Source organism: Chionomys nivalis, chromosome 2, assembly GCF_950005125.1.
Source record: "Chionomys nivalis chromosome 2, mChiNiv1.1, whole genome shotgun sequence".
Taxonomy (NCBI): domain Eukaryota; kingdom Metazoa; phylum Chordata; class Mammalia; order Rodentia; family Cricetidae; genus Chionomys; species Chionomys nivalis.
Genome location: NC_080087.1, coordinates 74,119,549 through 74,138,951, shown reverse-complemented (window position 1 = coordinate 74,138,951; position 19,403 = coordinate 74,119,549). Strand labels below are relative to the sequence as shown.

The window sequence follows — 19,403 nt, the reverse complement described above, 5'->3', positions numbered from 1 at the left end:
ATATATAGATAGATAATAGATGATAGAGTTTCTACTCTATTAGATTGCATATGTTCTCTCAAATATCCCTTAATTTTAGCTGTCTCTCTCCACATTTCTCCCTCAAGCCTCTCTGTTTTCCACTCCTCACTTGTTCCTCCCATTCCAGCCCTAACCCATTTATCCATTCATAATTACAGTTATCATATTCTAGGGTACTTTATTTTCCAATTCAATCTATTTGGTGTTCTGTATGATTCTTTTACTTTGATAGAAATCTTCTTTATGTTACAAAAATTTTCTTCTCAGTTTATTAAAAATATTTTCTGTGCCATTAACCTTGTTTTTTCTTTTTCTTCCTCTATTCCTATCACTAAACTTGATCTTTTAATACTATCCCAGGTATCCTGATTGTTTTGTGACAGGAGCTTTTAGGTTTAACATTTTCTTTGACAAATGTATCCATTTTTCATATATGTTGGCTTCAATGTCTAAGAGTCTCACATTCATCTCACCTATTCTGTTCATGAAGCTCACCTCTGAGGGTCCTGTTCAAGTTCCTAAATTTTTCTTTTTTAGATTTCTTTCACTTTCAGTTTTCTAGATTAATTCTATTTTCACCTTCAGGACTTGAATAGTTTTATTCATTTTTTCTAATATTTATGTTTTGAAAGATTTCTTTATGGAATTTATTCATTTCTTGTTTTAAGGTCCTTTTCTTTCTCTATAGCTACATTGAACTGCTGTAGTAGTGTTGCTGGCCTCCAGTGAAGACATATTCTCCAGGATGATATTGATTATATTTTTAGGCTGTAATCTATGCTTCTGAGATTAGGGAACTTATAATTCTAAGTACTGATATCTGGTCCTGTCTGTGTTGCATTGGTGCTTCCTTCATTATTCTTTTGACCTGTTTGATACTTAGACAGTGTTGTGGCTCTGTGTTGCCTGGGATCCTGATCAGTGTGGCCACTGGAAATTCCAGGTAAAATGTGTTTCTGGATATAGGAAGCTGACACATATAGTTGGGAATGGGAAAAGGGGGCAGAAGAAAGTCCACAGTAGGGAAGCAAGCAGTTTTTCACAGAATCTACTCAGTCACCTGGGAATGGGGCCACTGAGGATAGACCACAGCAGAAAGTTTGATAAAAATCTGTGAATGAGACTGAGGTTTGGAATTGGAAGAATGGAAGGAGTTAGGAAGATCTGCAGTTAGCCCACTTGCTTTCCTATTAGAGTGGCATATGGGTTCGTAGAGAGTTTCTTCTGAATTTTAGGGTTCAGACAAAGCAATGAGTAGGGAGAAGCAACTTTGGAGTTCCATATCTGTTTTATCCACTTGCAGCAGCAGCATTTGTGGGAGGGATGCTGAACCAGGTATTCTACACAGAGCTGGGAATGAGACTAGGAGACTGGACTTGGAGTAACAAATGTGGAGGGGAAGATCTGCATTTAGTCAATTTGCTTCCCTGACCATCTTGGCCTGTGATGTTCCCAGGGAATGCTTGGTGGAGGTGAAGTGTAGAACAATAAAATGAGTTGGGATAGGGATGTTAGGAGTGGTCTATGAGATCTACTAGAGATGTGGGTGGATAATTCAGATGTTCTAATGCATAGTTGGGGATAACATTGGGGCATTGGTCTCAAAGTAATGAGGAATAGGTGATGATCTGCAATTATCTTACCTCTTCCCTAGCCAGAGTCATTGGTGAGTTCGAAGACAGGACTTTTGGATTTGTGTGTTGTGATAGTACATTGAGCTGGAGCAGTGAAGTTAGAAGAACATCTGTGAGATCTAGTCTAGATAGGGGAAGTAGCCACAGATCTTTCTGTGGCAAAAGTGGGGATGAGACTGGGGGATTGGGTCTAGAGGGGCACAGGGAAATGTAAAATCTACAGCCAGCCTATGTGCATCCCTGACAAAAGTCAGAAAAAGCAATTTTTAATGAAAAATATAATGAAGCAACAAAAACAGGAAAATTGGATCATAGAAAAAAACTTGGTTCCTCAATGTTTTCGTCCAGGAACAGAAAGTTTCCATTTATGTAGCAATACCAAAGACTCCTTGCCTTTTTAAAATCTTTTACTTTCTCATTCATTATTTATTTTAAATAAATTTAATAAATAAATTAAATAAGATTTATTATTATCCAGATGTATCTGCTGCATGGTAGTGCAGTTTTCCATAAGTCTCCTGTTCACAAAATTCAGCACATTAATTTCTGATATTGTCCTGATTATTTACCTTCCCATAAAATATTATGAATCTGTGAAAAATATGTAATAAAAGTTTGGCACCAATAATACCTTTAGAGTTCCATGAAAAAGGCTATAATTCAAAGCAAAGTCTTCACTATCCCAAGCTTCTGCCTTCTTATGACTTTCTTCTTTGACTAACAATTGGTACAGCGCACATTTGTGATTCCAGCGTATGGGTATCTGAAGCAAGAAGAATATGAATGTGATGGATATCTGAGTTATAGTATGATAGCATAACTCAAAACAAAAAAAAAGCTTCCTGAAATACCCCCAAGTAATGAATATTGACATCATATGAAAGTGCTGCAAAACTCTATTATTCTCAGTTACCTATAAGAAACAGTATTACATGGTGTAAACATTAACTTCTCTCAAAATCTTTGTGCACACTGCCTTTATTCCCATTTATCACTATCTGAAAGTATCTCTCTAAGTCTCTTTAAATGCTCAGGCAAGTGGTGTATGGTGGTACACACCTTAAATGCCAGCACTTAGGAGGCAAATTCAGGTGGTGGATCCTTTACCTATTTGAGCTTGAGGTCAGTCCAGTCTCCATATCAAGTTCCATCCAATTAAACAAGGCTGCATAGTGAGACCCTGTCTAAAGGAAAAAATATCCCAGTGCATTTAGTCGGTGTGTTGGCATGCATCTGTGAACACAACATTACAGAATTGGAAACTGGAGGATCACATGTTCCAGGTCTTCATCTACTACAAAGTAAGTTTAAGAACAGCCTTGGTATGTGAGATCCTGTCTCTAGTATTCTCTCCTCCCTAAAAGAAATCAGTCTCTGTCTTTTAGGTCCAGACATCAGACACATTGAGAGCCCAACTCATTATAAAATGCTGTGTGTGTGACTTCTGCCATCTGTAAATGCCCTGTTTTCTCAAATCTTTCAATGCTTTTTCATTCCATGGTGTCATTTCTTTCTCCATGCCCCCTTTTCAGTGTCCATCCACAGTTAACATCTCTGCATCTGTTCTTTCAGATCTCTCTGTTCATTAGCATCTTTTTTTTGTTTCTTCTCTTTTTAGGATACAAGAGGAACTATAGAGAAGATCTGTGACTTCCTAGGAAAGAAATTAGAGAAAGATGAGCTGGATCTGGTCCTCAAGTACAGTTCCTTCCAATTCATGAAAGAAAATAAAATGTCCAATTTTAGCCTCATCCCAGAAGATGTGATTACTAATGGTTTGAAACTCATGAGGAAAGGTGAAGAAAAATATATCTAGCTTCACAATATGTCAGAATATGTGGAGAGCTTGTTGTTTCAATGAGGCTGTAAGAAAGTTGGGAATGTTTCAAAAGTCATTGCTCATTACAACATGGTTTCTTACAGAACTTGCAATGAAATCTTTCCATGTTGATGATGTGGGTTTCAGGAACTTTGAAAAAGAATTGACTTGTTCTGGGAGAGTATCTTGGCATTGCATATGTCCTCAATATAAAATGAAGTGTAGACATGTTGCAATGAGGCTCTGTAAGGCTCCCTATATCTTGTAACTCAACTCTAAAGAAAATGTCAATGCATGGGACCAAAGATATATCTGGGATGATAAACACTGAAATCACTTCCTACAAAATGATTTAAAAAGATATTGAATATGTCAAGATTACTGACTCATAGAAGGCTCTAGACCCATAAAGACAATGCAAATCATTTACCACTGCTACAATATAGTAGTACTTTCCAACCTAAATTTGAATTGCTTCAGACTCAGGGCTACTCAGTTGATTCTGAATTGTCTCTCGTGGAATGGCAATATCCATCTTCTCTATGTCTGTGCTACCTCTCAATGCTGGGAAAAGATTGTGGGCATGGTTTCATTGCTTTAAAATTAAGGAGTAACTTTGCCAGAGTGAATAACACCGAAAAACTCACCTACACCTTTCTAGCAAATAATTGGTGAGATGTGACTTTGTTGAAGAAGGAATGAGTCAGATATCAGGTCTCTGTAGATGAGTAAAGAACTTGGGTATAGATGCAGGAATCAGAGAATAATGGATTTCATTTTCTTCTACCAATAATTTAGATTCTTCAGCCTTAACCTTCAAGCTTCCTCCATCATAGAGTGGTGGAGCATGAGACCAAAATAGAATTTTAGCTTCTTCTCTCCCAAAATATAGTATGGCTCATGTATCATATGTCTCAGTAGGATATATTTATATTTATTTACATACACACATATGTGTGTTATTGTTTGTGTGTATATGTGTGTGTTTGTGTACGAATGTCTAAGACATTAATCTTAGAGACAGAAAAAGACCTAGGGAGAAGCCCACTATCTACAGGCCATAAGAAATGCCAGGTAGAGTCTGAACAAAAATATTTTTGTGAGACTTACAGCTACTAGAACTATTAGGAATTTTCTTACCAACAAGAATTAAGCCATCGTGCAGTAGGGTTATCTTGTCCCCTGACACACCAGAGTTTGAGGAGATTTTTAGTAAAAGAAGTATTTACTTGTAAGGTGCACAGGATATTGACATATTCTAACTTAGAACTTCATGTGTGTCCCTTCAAAGACATGCTTCTCTTAACTTGACTCATTCATATTGAATTTACTGAAGTTCTGGTATGTCAGAATCTATTCTGGTTTATTAAAAGCCAGGCATGCTGTGGGAAAAAATAAAATAACTTGTTCTAAAAGTGATGATAACAATGAGGCTGAGATTAGAAAAGGATACTTATAAGTTCCCACCATAACAGATGGCAGTCTTATATTCATATCAAATAATGGTATATTATTTGAATATGGTATGTCAATAATTTCCGTTTAGTTATGAATTCTTCATATGTTCTTTAATAAATACTACTAGAGGCTTAAAATTAACTTACACGATTCTTCCAGAAAATAATGTGATGATCTGGAGATATGACTCAGAGCTTAAGAACAATGACTGTCCTTCCAGAGGTCCTGAGTTCAATTCCTAGCAACCACATGATGGCTTGCAACCACGGGTAGTAAGATCTGGTGAACTCTTCTGGCTTTCACAGATACATGCAGGCAGAATGATATATACATAATTAACAAACAAATCTTTAATAAAGAATGTAATATGATAAGGAAAAGGCTGGCCTTTATTGCCAATCTTTTTTGCTTCACCTGAATTCATCAATATCATACTTGGTAAAATCTCAGGGACTAATTTTTCTGCATCAGCACAATGGAACAATGCCAATACCTCCTTCACTCATTCAGGAATGCTTCCAACAAATCCATGTTGAGCATGTTCCCTTTGCCTGATGTGCTTGATTAAATGAAAGCTTTTACAATTTACGAATCATTTTACATTTCAAATATATTAGATTTTGTGCATATATACAAAATAGAAATGAGTAGAGCATGTCAAAGCATCACAACTATAAAATAAAAAACAACAAGGATAGGGGATTCAGAGTTCTGCTTGGAAGAAAGGAAGAGATGATTACAGTGGCATTAGTAAGAAAACAAAGAACAAAGCATTGTTATATGGAAGATATGAGCACTCCAGTGTGAAGGTACACACTATGCAGTGTGAACAGTTGGACAAGATATCTTATAATGCAGTTATCAAAACCAAAGTTTGTGAAAAGGACAGAGGATGAAATAATGTAGGTGTGCATACATTACAAACACCATACTGATTGAAAACGGGAGTCCTGGGACATTCACTGCTGACTGTTTCTGGGTCTCCTGCATCTTTACTGTCATGTAGTTCACAACTGTGTGTATCTCCAGCTCCAAGAGATACACTGCCTCTAACTTCTGAAGGTACCTACTTTCATGTGTACCTATATACATAATTAAAATTAATTTTAAAAGATGTTTTAAAAGTTGCTTGCATGCTTTTCAGAACTTCTATAAGTAAACACTAGAATGTAGAAAGAACAATTGAAATCAGCTTGGATAATTAAGATAAGAAACTCTGTTGGGATGAACAGTGTGGTGCAATCAGGTATAGTGGGGAACAGAAATAATCTGGTCATCTAGTGTTTGAGCTAGTGTTGATGCTGTTAGATTTTGTAGTTGACAGGATGGGAAAGAATAAGGTGGGTCAATATTTCCACAGAGGTAGATGTCTCTTTGTATATTATTGCAAGGCTTAAGAAGGATTATGTAGGGAGTCACTGGTAGTTTCACTTTATATACTGTTTCTTCCTTGTCAAGTATGTGAAGGGAGGATTGAGAGATATGTTAAGCATTTTAAGTTAAGGAATGATAGTGTTAAGATCATCATCAAGCCATCTTTGTGTCTTCTTCACATTTTCCAGGCACGACTGGAGACTGGAAGAATCACTTTACTGTAGCCCAAGCTGAAGCCTTTGATAAAGTGTTCCAGGAGAAAATGATTGGTTTCCCACCAGAACTGTTCCCATGGCAATAAATTCTTAAAACTTTTAAATCATGTATTTGTAATGTGAATGACTGGATGTGGTCAAAAAATAAATCCTATAATTGAATTGTGTAGTTCTTTAATAATTAGTAGTAACAGTAGTGATAATGGTAGTAGGAGTGGAGTAGTACTAGTTTTATTGTGTTTGTGTGTTTACACATTTCTGTGTGTAGTGCCTTCAGAGGCCAGAAGAGCGCATTGATTCTCATGGAATTGCAGTTACATGATGCTGTAAGACACCTGCCTTGAGTCCTAGCAACTGAAATCAGATCCTATACAAGGGTAGTACAATGCTCTTGACCTCTGAATCATCTTTGAAGTTCAGAATCTTAGTGTCTTGAGTCATCAAATAGCTGTTTTGCTTCATTTATTACTGGTCTGTTATACATTGTCAGCTAACTCTAATTTTCTCTATGTAATTCCAGCTTCAAAACAATCCTTGTAATATTTTAATGGTGCAGGAGGTCCTTCTGTATTTGTATTGCTTTAATTGGTTATTAAAGAAACTGCTTTGGCCTAGTTGATAGGGCAGATTTCAGATAGGCAGGGAAGACAGAACAGATTTCTGGGAAGAATGGCAATGTGGTAGATGCCATGGTTTTCCTGCCCAAGACGGATGCTGGTTAGACTCATGCCAGTTGGTAATCCACAGTCAAGTGACGTTACCCATTAATGGAGATGGGTTAAACTAATATGTGAGAGTTAGTCAACAAGAGGCTAGAGATAATGAGCCAGGCAGTGTTTAAATGAATACAATTTCTGTGTGGTTATTTTGGGGGTTAAGCTAGCCAGGCTGGACTGAACAAAGGGGCTCTGTGCTCTTACAACAGAGTGGTACCCAATGTGGTCGACTAACTCTGCATAAAACCTGAGAGGGCTTGAAAAGGAATTCTAGACACACAGAAAAAAACAGAGTTTAACATAGCTTTTTGCTGTTTGCCAGCTGTGTCCCATTCTCATTAGCGTTACAAAAATTCAAGGTTAATAAGGCATTATGTAACTATTTCTGGGGGCATTTTCCACACCATTCTTTTTATTTAACATATCCTGTATAGTTTGATTTGATCTTTCTATGACTGCTTAACCTGTAGGATTGTATGGTATACCTGTAACATGCTTAATATTATAATAAGCAAAAAACCATTTCATTTTCCTAGAAACATAAGCTGTACCATTATCTGTTTTTATTTGTGCAGGTATACACATGATGGCCATAATTTCTAATAAATGTGTGATTACTGAATCAGCTTTTTCTGAGCTTAAAGCAATTGCCCATTGAAAGCCTGAATAAGTGTCAATGGTGTGATGCACATATTTTAATTTTCCAAATTCTGCAAAGTGGAACACATCCATCTGCCAGATTTCATTCCTTTGAGTACCCTTCGGATTAGTCCCTGCAGGTAGCGGTGTTTGGTTATATAAAGAGCAAGTAGGGCATCTCTTTTATAATCTCCTTAGCTTGTTGCCATGTAATAGAAAACTCTTTCTTTAAACCTTTGCTATTCTTCTTCCTTCTGCCCCCTTTCCTCTTTGGGCACATAACACCATCCAGCTCAGTCTGTCTGGCACTGGGGGCAAATCCTCAGGGCAAGTAGGCAGGCGAGACTTCCTTTGGTTCACTGGCCTGCCTGCACCAAGCAAGGTAGGAGCTTTGTTTACGAACTACCCAACCTGCACGGAGATCTGATCTTGGCACCAGGAGAGCCATCAGTGGGAGAGCTAATCTGGGTACCAGGAGAGCCGTCTTTGGGCACAGAGATCTGATATTGGTTTCAGGAGAGACATCACTGGAGCACCAGGAGAGCTATCACTGCAGGGTGCCATCCCTGGGAAGGTACATCAGTAGGCAAGGAGACCTGATCCGGTAAAAGAACATCCAGAGGGGAGCATTCGGAGAAAGAGATGGGCAGGCGCCAATGCAAGAATTCACCCAACAATCTGAAAAACTATATGAAACCACCAGAACCCAGCGACCTCCCAACAGGAGGACATGAACACCTTAATCATGAAGAAGTAGATAAAATTGACTTTATGAAAGTGATTGATGCCCTTAAACAGCATGTAAAAAATGCCCTTATAGAAATGGATGAGAAGTATAACAGAAAGTTTGAAGAATTGAGTAAATCAGTGAATGATACCCTAGGAAACCAAGGAAAAACAATCAAACAGATAATGGAAACAGTTCAAGACTTAAAAACTGAAATGGAGGCAAAGAAGAAAACACAAACAGAAGGCCAGCTGGACAGGGAAAATCTAGGTAAACGAATAGAGACTACAGAAGCAAGCATAACCAACAGAATACAAGAGATAGAAGAAAGAATCTCAGATTCTGAAGATACCATAGAGAAAATAAACACGCTGATCAAAGAAAACAGCAAGGCCAACAAATTCTCATCACAAAATGTTCAGGAAATATGGGACACAATAAAAAGACCAAACCTAAGAATAATAGGAATAGAAGAAGGAGAAGAAGCACAGCTCAACGGTCCAGAAAATATATTTAATAAAATTATAGAAGAAAGCTTTCCCAACCTAAAGAAAGATATACCTATGAAGGTTCAAGAAGCATACAGAACACCAAATAGGCTGGATCAAAAAAAAACATCCTCTCGCCATATAATAATCAAAACACAAAGCATACAGAATAAAGAAAGAATACTAAGAGCAGCAAAGGAAAAAGGCCAAGTTACTTATAAAGGTAAACCTATCAGACTTACACCTGACTTCTCTATGGAAACCATGAAAGCCAGAAGGTCCTGGATAGATGTAATGCAGAAACTAAGAGACCATGGATGCAAGCCCAGACTACTTTACCCAGCCAAGCTTTCGTTCACTATAAATGGAGAAAACAAAATTTTCCAGGATAAAAACAAATTTAAACAATACGTAGCCACAAATCCAGCCTTACAGAAAGTAATAGAAGGAAAATCACTAATCAAGGAGTCCAACAATGACCACAGTAACTCAGACATCTAGAGACCCTTTACCAGCACATCTCAAAGAAGGGAAACACACAAAATCTACTACTAAAAAAAATGACCGGAGTTAACAACCACTGGTCATTAATATCACTTAATGTCAATGGACTCAACTCACCTATAAAAAGGCACAGACTAAGAGATTGGATACGAAAACAGGATCCAACATTCTGCTGTTTACAAGAAACACACCTCAACCACAAAGACAGGCACCTACTCAGAGTAAAGGGCTGGGATAAGGCTTATCAAGTAAATGGACCTAGGAAACAAGCAGGTGTGGCCATACTAATTTCTAACAAAGTTGACTTCAAACTTAAATCAATCAGAAGAGATGGAGAGGGACATTTTCTACTCATAACAGGAACAATTCATCAGGATGAAATCTCAATCCTGAATATCTATGCCCCTAATATAAAAGCACCCACGTACGTAAAAGAAACACTGTTAAAACTCAAGGCAGCCATCAAACCGCACACATTAATAGTAGGAGACTTTAATACTCCTCTCTCACCAATGGACAGGTCAATTAGACAGAAACCTAACAGAGAAATAAGAGAATTAATGGAGGTAATGAATCAAATGGACTTAACAGACATCTATAGAATATTCCACCCAAATAGGAAAGAATATACCTTCTTCTCTGCAGCTCATGGAAACTTCTCAAAAATCGACCACATACTCGGTAACAAAGCAAACATTCACAGTTACAAAAAAATATTAATAACCACCTGTATCTTATCAGATCACCATGGATTAAAGCTAGAATTCAGCAACAATGCTACCCCCAGAAAGCCTACAAACTCATGGAAACTGAATAGTCAACTACTGAACCATACCTGGATTAAGGAAGAAATAAAGAAAGAAATTAAAGTCTTCCTTGAAGACAATGAAAATAAAGAAACAACATACTCAAACCTATCGGACACTATGAAAGCAGTCCTGAGAGGAAAGTTCATAGCACTAACTGCCCACTTAAAGAAAACAGAGAAAGCACACATTGGAGACTTAACAGCCCACCTGAAAGCTCTAGAAAAAAAAGAAGCAGACTCACCTAGAAGGGGTAGAAGACTGGAAATAATCAAACTGAGGGCTGAAATCAACAAAATAGAGACACAGAAAACAATTGAAAGAATCAATAAATCAAAAAGCTGGTTCCTGGAGAAAATCAACAAGATTGATAAACCCCTATCCAAACTAATCAAACGGCAGAGAGAGAATTTGCAAATGAATAAGATCAGAAGTGAAAAGGGAGACATAACCACAGACACAGAGGAAATTCAGAGAATCATTAGATCTTACTACAAAAGCCTGTATGCCACAAAACTGGAAAATGTAAAAGAAATGGACGCTTTTTTAGATAAATACCATATACCAAAGTTAAACCAGGACCAGGTGAACAACCTAAATAGACCTGTTAGTCGTGAAGAATTAGAAGCTGTTATCAAAAACCTCCCTTCCAAAAAAAGTCCAGGACCAGATGGTTTCAATGCGGAATTCTACCAGAACTTCCAAGAAGACCTAATACCTATACTCCTTAAGGTATTTCACAATATAGAAACAGAAGAGTCATTGCCAAATTCCTTTTATGAAGCTACAGTAACTCTGATACCAAAACCACACAAAGACCCAACCAAGAAAGAAAATTACAGGCCAATCTCACTCATGAACATCGACGCAAAAATCCTCAACAAAATTCTGGCAAACCGAATCCAAGAACACATTAGAAAAATTATCCATTATGATCAAGTAGGCTTCATACCAGAGATGCAGGGCTGGTTTAACATACGCAAATCTATCAATGTAATCCATCATATAAATAAACTGAAAGAAAAAAACCATATGATCGTTTCATTAGACGCTGAAAAAGCATTTGACAAAATTCAACATCCCTTTATGATAAAAGTCTTGGAGAGATTAGGGATACAAGGGTCATACCTAAATTTAATTAAAGCTATATACAGCAAGCCGACAGCTAATATCAAATTAAATGGAGAGAAACTTAAAGCCATCCCACTAAAATCAGGAACATGCCAAGGCTGTCCACTCTCTCCATACCTCTTCAATATAGTTCTCGAAGTTTTAGCAATAGCAGTAAGACAAGATAAGGGGATAAAGGGGATTCAAATTAGAAAGGAAGAAGTTAAACTTGCATTATTTGCAGATGATATGATAGTGTATATGAGCGACCCCAAAAACTCCACCAAAGAACTCCTACAGCTGATAAACGCTTTTAGTAATGTGGCAGGATACAAGATCAACTCCAAAAAATCAGTCGCCCTCTTATACACAAAGGATATGGAAGCAGAGAGGGAAATAAGAGAATCATCACCTTTCATGATAGCCACAAAAAGCATAAAATATCTTGGGGTAACTCTAACCAAGGAAGTGAAAGATCTATTTGACAAGAACTTTAAGGCATTGAAGAAAGAAACTGAAGAGGATACCAGAAAATGGAAGGATCTCCCTTGCTCCTGGATTGGGAGGATCAACATAGTAAAAATGGCAATTCTACCAAGGGCAATTTATAGATTCAATGCAATCCCCATTAAAATCCCATCAAAATTCTTCACAGATCTTGAAAGGACAATAATCAACTTTATATGGAGAAACAATAAACCCAGGATAGCCAAAACAATCTTATACAATAAAGGAACTTCTGGAGGCATTACCATCCCTGACTTCAAACTCTATTACAGAGCTACAGTAATGAAAACAGCGTGGTACTGGCATAAAAACAGAGCAGTCGACCAATGGAATCGTATAGAAGACCCAGATTTTAACCCACAAACCTATGAACAACTAATTTTCGATAAAGGAGCTAAAAGTATACAATGGAAGAAAGAAAGCATCTTCAACAAATGGTGCTGGCACAATTGGATGTCAACCTGTAGAAGAATGAAAATAGACCCATATCTATCACCATGCACAAAACTCAAGTCCAAATGGATCAAAGACCTCAATATCAATCTGAACACACTGAACCTGATAGAAGAGAAAATGGGAAGTACCCTACAACATATGGGCACAGGAGATCGCTTCCTATGTATAACCCCAGCAGCACAGACATTAAGGGCAACATTGAATAAATGGGACCTCCTGAAACTGAGAAGGTTCTGTAAAGCAAAGGACACTGTCATTAAGACAAAAAGGCAGCCTACTGACTGGGAGAAGATCTTCACCAACCCCGCTACAGACAAAGGTCTGATCTCCAAAATATATAAAGAACTCAAGAAACTAGACTTTAAAAGGATAATTAACCCAATTAAAAAATGGGGCACTGAACTGAACAGAGAATTCTCATCAGAAGAAGTTAAAATGGCCAAAAGATACTTAATCAGAGAAATGCAAATCAAAACAACTTTGAGATATCATCTTACACCTGTCAGAATGGCTAAAATCAAAAACACCAAGGATAGCCTTTGCTGGAGAGGTTGTGGAGAAAGGGGTACCCTCATCCATTGCTGGTGGGACTGCAAACTTGTGCAACCACTTTGGAAATCAGTGTGGCGGTTTCTCAGAAAAATTGGGATCAACCTACCCCTGGACCCAGCAATAGCACTCTTGGGAATATACCCAAGAGTTGCCCTATCATATGACAAAAGCATTTGTCCAACTATGTTCATAGCAGCATTATTTGTAATAGCCAGAACCTGGAAGCAACCTAGATGCCCTTCAATAGAAGAATGGATGAAGAAAGTGTGGAATATATATACATTAGAGTACTACTCTGCGGTAAAAAACAATGACTTCTCGAATTTTGCATGCAAATGGATGGAAATAGAAAATACGATCCTGAGTGAGGTAACCCAGACCCAAAAAGAAGATCATGGGATATACTCACTCATAATTGGTTTCTAGCCATGGATAGGGGCCACTGAGTCTATAATTTGTGATCCTAAAGAAGCTAAACAAGAGGGTAAACCCAAGGAAAAACATATAGATATCCTCCCAGCTATGGGAAATAGACAAGATTGATGGGCAAAAAATTGGAATCTTGGTGGTGGGGTGGGATGGGGATGAGGGGAGATGGGGAGAGAAAAGTGTGAAGGAGAGGATGAGGGGAACTGGGGGAATCGGGGTGATTGGGGTTAAAGGAAGTTTGGATTGGGGAGCAGGGAAACTCATACCTTAGTTAAGGGAGCCACCTAAGGGTTGGCAAGAGACTTGAACCTGGAATGGCTACCAGATGCCCAGGGCAATGTCCCCAGTTAGTTCATTGGGGCACCTGAGGATAGGAAACCTGAAATGAACCTATCCTATAATCATACTGATGAATATCTTGCATATCGCCATAGAACCTTCATCTAGCGATGGATGGAGATAGAGCCAGAGACCCACACTGGAGCACCGGACTGAGCTCCCAAGGTTATAATGAGGAGCAGAAGGAGAGAGAACATGAACAAGGAAGTCAGGACCATGAGTGGTGCACCCAACCACTGAGACAGGGGGGCTGATCTATTGGGAGCTCACCAAGGCCAGTTGGACTGCTACTGAAAAAAACATGGGATAAAACCGGACTCTCTGAATGTGGTGGACAATGAGAGCTGACGAGAGGCCAAGGAGAATGGCACAGGAACTTTCATCTGGCGATGGATCGAGAGAGAGACAGAGACCCAATTTGGAATAACGGTCTGAGCTCTTAAGGTCCAAATGAGGAGCAGAAGGAGGGAGAACATGAGCAAGGAAATCAGGACCACGAGGCGTGCACCCACCCACTGTGACAGTGGAACTGATCTATTGGGAGCTCTCCAAGGCCAGCTGGACTGGGACTGAATAAGCATGGGTTGAAACTGGACTCTCTGAACAAGGCGGACAATGAAGGCTGATGAGAAGCCAAGGACAATGGCACTAGGTTTCGATCCTAATACATGAACTGGCTTTGTGGGAGCGTAGCCTGTTTGGATGCTCACCTTCCTGGACCTAGATAGAAGTGGGAGGACCTTGGTCTTCCTGTAGAGCAGGGAATTTGGACTGCTCTTCAGTATCGAGAGTGAGGGGGAGTGGACTAGGGGGAGGAGAAGTGGAGTGGGGATAGGGGGAGGGGAGCGGGGGAAGGGGGCAATATGTGGGAGGAGGGGGAGGGAAATGGGAAACGGGAGCAGTTGGAAATTTTAATTAAAAAAGAATAAAAAAAAACCTTTGCTATTCACATGATTTTTTAATGAAATTCTGAGGCATGCAACATGCTTCCAATTAATTATTGATCAATTTCTGCATTACCTTATGCCAGAGGATCTGACAGACCCGTTTGGGATCATATGCGTGTTATGTACATTGGACAAAGCCTATTCCTGATCATGTCTTGTACCTGGATAAACAATGAAGTCAACTCTGTATCATCTGGCATAAATTCAGTGGTTTTAATATGCAAGATAACTCTTTCTGCATATTGTGAATCCGTAACTATATTAAGAGGTTCTTTAAAATTCCTTAGCACCATGAGAATGGCATATAATTCTGCCTTCTGGACAGAATCATAAGGGCTTTGTTTCACCTTACTCAATTCATCTGATTTGTAACCTGCCTTCTCTGATTTATTAGCATCAGTATAAAACGTATGGGCTTCAGTTATTGGAGCATCATGTACAATTTGAGGAAGAATCCAAGAAGTCTCTTTATAAGGTTAAGTCTACCACTTTTGGGAGAGTTGCTATTAATTTCTCCCCCAAAATTAGTACAAGCCCTTTGCCATCGTTCATTGTCTTCCCATAACTTTTTTATTTCATCAGTAGTGAAAGGCACTATAATTTCTGCTGGGTCTATACCTGCTAGTTGACGAAGTCTCAGCTTACCTTTTATAATTAATTCAGAGACCTTTTCTACGTAAGTTTTTATTTTTTACTTGGTTTGTGTGGTAAAAATATCCATTCTAAAATAATATCTTCCCTCTGCATTAAAATTCCTGTAGGAGAAATTCTGGAAGGCAATATGACTAGAATACAACTAAGATTTGGATTTACCCTATCCACATGTGCCTCCTGTAATTTTTCCTCAACCATTGTCAGTTCCTTTTCTGTTTCTGTTGTTAATTCTCTTGGATTATTCAAATCTTTATCACCATCTAAGGTTTTGTTTAAATGGATTATTAGATCAGGTATTATTCCAACAGCCAGTCGTAGACTGGAAAGTAAAAAATCTACAATAAACTGTATTTTTACTCTGTGACATTTGGGCAAAAAGAATAAATAAATTTTATTTATAGAGACTTTCAAACCTCATTCAAATAGCCTATGGTGTAAGACTTTTATAAACTTACATTTCTACTCAGAATATTATACTTGAATTTCACTTTTAATTCTTTTTGGTAAAAATGTTTAGTGGGCATATAAAATTACTGGCATCATTATGAAACTCTGATATATACATGCACAATATTGTAATTTACTCAGTACTGCTCATCCACTGCCAAGTCCTGTGCTTTTGTTCCTATTATTACATTCTTTTCTCACACAGTGCCCTTCTACTTGCATGTCATAAAGACACTTATATTCAAATCAGAATGTGATAATGGGAGAAAGAATACAATATTGTTTTTATATTTTTATGGTTCAGGGGAAGTTTTTCCTGAGAGATAAAATGGAGAATACAGCAAGAGGACATCTGGGAAAGTCTAGAACAGGGAGAGAAAGTAGTAGACTAAATATAACCTGCAGAATCAGCTAGCCCATGATTTGGGGAGCAAGAAAGGAGGATCAACAGAGAGAAAGCCAAGAGAGAAAGAGTCACCAAGAAGACCAAGAGAGTCAAGAGAATAACAGGGTTATATAGGAATCAGAATCTGGGGAAAGGAAATGTATAACTTGAAGAAATTTGGGCTAGAAGATGGAGTGAGAAGAGCTGAAAGGAGCCAGGACACTGAATATATCTGTGGACTCTATAACAGGCACTTGGCCAGAGAGTTTGGAGGTCAGCATGCACTTTGTTATGCTAATAGGCAGTACAATTCCTTATTTGTCTTGTGTGTCTTTTGGCCTGACATACCAGTTTATTGTTGATGATAAGGGCCAATGTAATCTATTGTAACTTGCTGAAATTAGAATGTTGTCCATACTAAGAAAGTTTGGAATGCTTATCAATGGCTGGGAGGAATGAGAGGAGTTCAGGCTGGGTGACACCTCTTTTGTTTTCTTTACAGGTTCCAAGGGACCACCTGTAATTAGCACACTGGAAAAAGGTTTGGAACAGTCTGAAAATTCTGGCTCAAGCCACAGCCTCAGGACAGTTTGAAATTCCATCAGAAGCATCTAGTTTACATTGGTTTTCAGCATCTCGGGCTGGCTGGTTTCTATTTGGAGCAGTTTGAAGTCATTAAGTGACTAAAAATCTGATGGGACAGACAGAAATTAAAACAATAAAGTTAAATAGTTAAGTGGAAAATCTTTTCTAAGCTGTACCCTTGAAACTTCCATATCTGTGCTCCTGGTAGTTGTGGTATGGTAGTATTCTTGAAGACAAGGGGTAGCAGAGAAAGAGAGAGAGAGAAAGAGAGAGAGAGAGAGAGAGAGAGAGAGAGAGAGAGTCCACTCTTCAGAATAGACAGTAAGCTTGGAGAAACTTAAGATGTTGATTGACAGGATTACATATCTGGAATTTGTTTGATCTGTGACAGGTGAATTCAAGTCATGACTCCTTGAAGCTTCCATGAATCTTTTTAAGTTTCCAAAAAGAGGTAAAGGTTTTAGATATATTAGCAATACCACTACTTATAGTTTGTACTGAAATTCTGGGCCCTGAGTTCACCTGGAGAGATGAGTGACTGGGTTCCTGGCTGAAGGGTCCTGCTCATTAATCCCTAACCCCCAAAGCACATCCCATACCCCATTTCCACACACTGAAGCCCCAGAGACCTGCTAGCAGCCTCCCCACAACACCTCCCCCCATTGGTATCTGCAACCACCAGAGCCTTGGTCTTGACTGTACCTGGAAAAGTGAGTGTCTGGGTTCCTGGCTAAAGGGCCCTCCTCTCTATGCTCTAGTAAGCAGAAGCACATTCTGCACCTCACTCCCACCCACAAAAACCCCAGAGACCTTCAGCCTCCCCATGATCTGAACCATCACCACCACATCTGTGATTTACAGAGCCTTGGTCCGCCTACATCTGGAAAGGTGAGTGTCTGGGTTCACAACTGGATGGCCCTACTTTCTAGGCCCTAGCCCCTAGAACCACATGTTAACCCCCACCCCCACCCACCAACACCCCAGAAACATGGGCTATGCCTCCCTATGCCTCAAAGCATCCCCCACTACAATTGTGACCACAAGAGAGTTGACCCTGACTACACCTGGAGAGGTGAGTGTCTGGGTTCCCAGTTGGAGGGCCATCCTCTCTAGGCTCTAGCTATTGGAGGCACATTCCAAGCCCCACTCTCACTCACCAAAGTCCCAGAGACCCGAGAACAGTCAAAACACACTTCCAACAATCCCTCACCACATCTGTGATCACTTGACTCTAGGCTCCTCTTACACATGGAGGAGCAACCACTGGGGCCTTGGCCCCGCATACACATGGGTGAGTGACCACCAGAGCCTTGGCCCAGGGTGCAGGTGGGGGAGACCAAAAGCTGCATCAGTGACCACCAGCAAGGCCATGGATTAACCTGGAGGAACAGCAGTCCCCTAACCCACAGGCCACAACTGTACCCATTGGAAGAAGAAATGGGTAGACAACTGTGTAAAAATACATTCAACAATATAAAGAGCTATATGGCACAGTCAGAAACTAGTGGCTCTACACCAGCAAGAACTGAGCATCCCAATGTAGACAGAGCCAAATAAGGTGAGCTTAAACATAAGTTTATGACGATGATAGAGACCCTTAAAGAGAAATGAAAAGTTCCCTTACAGAAGTGAAAATAAGAGGAAAATACAAACAAAAAATTTCAAAGAAAACAATTGATCCCTTAAAGAAATCCAAGAAAGAACTATCAAAAAGGTGAAGGAAATAGATCAAGATTTGATAACTGAAATACAGAAAACAACATAAAAACACAAACCAAGATAATTTTGCAAATGGAAAAAAGATAACATCTTCAACAAATGCTTCTGGCATAACTGGATGTCACCATGTAGAAGAATGAAAATCGATCCATATCTATCCCCATGCACAAGATTCAAGTTTAAATAGATTAAAGACCACAATATGAATCCAACCACATTGAAGATAATAGAAGATAAATTGGGAAGTAGCCTTCAATTCCTGGGCACAGAAGACCACTTCCTAAATATAACCCCCGTAGCACAGAGCAACAATAAACAAATAGGACCTGCTGAAACTGAGAAGCTTCTGTAAAGCAAAGGACACAATCAATAAGACAAAAAAGGCAGCCTACTGAATGGAAAAAGATCTTCATCAACCCCACATTAGTCAGAGGACTGATATTCAGTATATACAAAGAACTCAAGAAGTCAGATGTCAAAATTCCAAATAATCCAATTAAAAATGGGGTACAGAACTAAACAGAGAATTCTCAACAGAAGAAACCCAAATGATCAAAAGTAACTTAAGGAAATGTTTAATATCCTTACTTATCATGTAAATGAAAATCAAAACGACTCTGAAGTGCCATCTTACACCTGTCAGAATGGCTAAGATCAAAAACAATAATGATAGCTTATGCTGAAGAGGATGTGGAGTAAGGGAAACACTCCTCCATTGCTGGTGATAATGGAAACTTGTACAACTATACTGGAAATCAGTATGGCAGCTTCTCAGAAAATCAGGAATCAACCTACCTCAGGAGCCAGCAATACCACTCTTGGGATGTTCAATCATACTACAAAGATACTTGTTCAACTATGTTCATAGCAAC

At 38.8% G+C, this 19,403-nt stretch overlaps 1 protein-coding gene across 2 annotated transcripts in view; it reads left to right on the top strand.

Moving 5' to 3' along the window:
• Positions 1–6,607, top strand: part of LOC130870023 (sulfotransferase 2A1-like) — a 36,923-nt gene extending 30,316 nt beyond the window's left edge. The window contains exons 5-6 of one of the 2 annotated variants that reach the window (XM_057762594.1): positions 3,274–3,451; positions 6,495–6,607. In XM_057762594.1, the coding sequence (XP_057618577.1) occupies positions 3,274–3,451; positions 6,495–6,607 (291 nt within the window). The remainder of the gene's footprint in view (positions 1–3,273; positions 3,452–6,494) is intronic. The other variant, XM_057762595.1, reaches the window with a different exon arrangement.
• Positions 6,608–19,403: the final 12,796 nt, after the last annotated feature.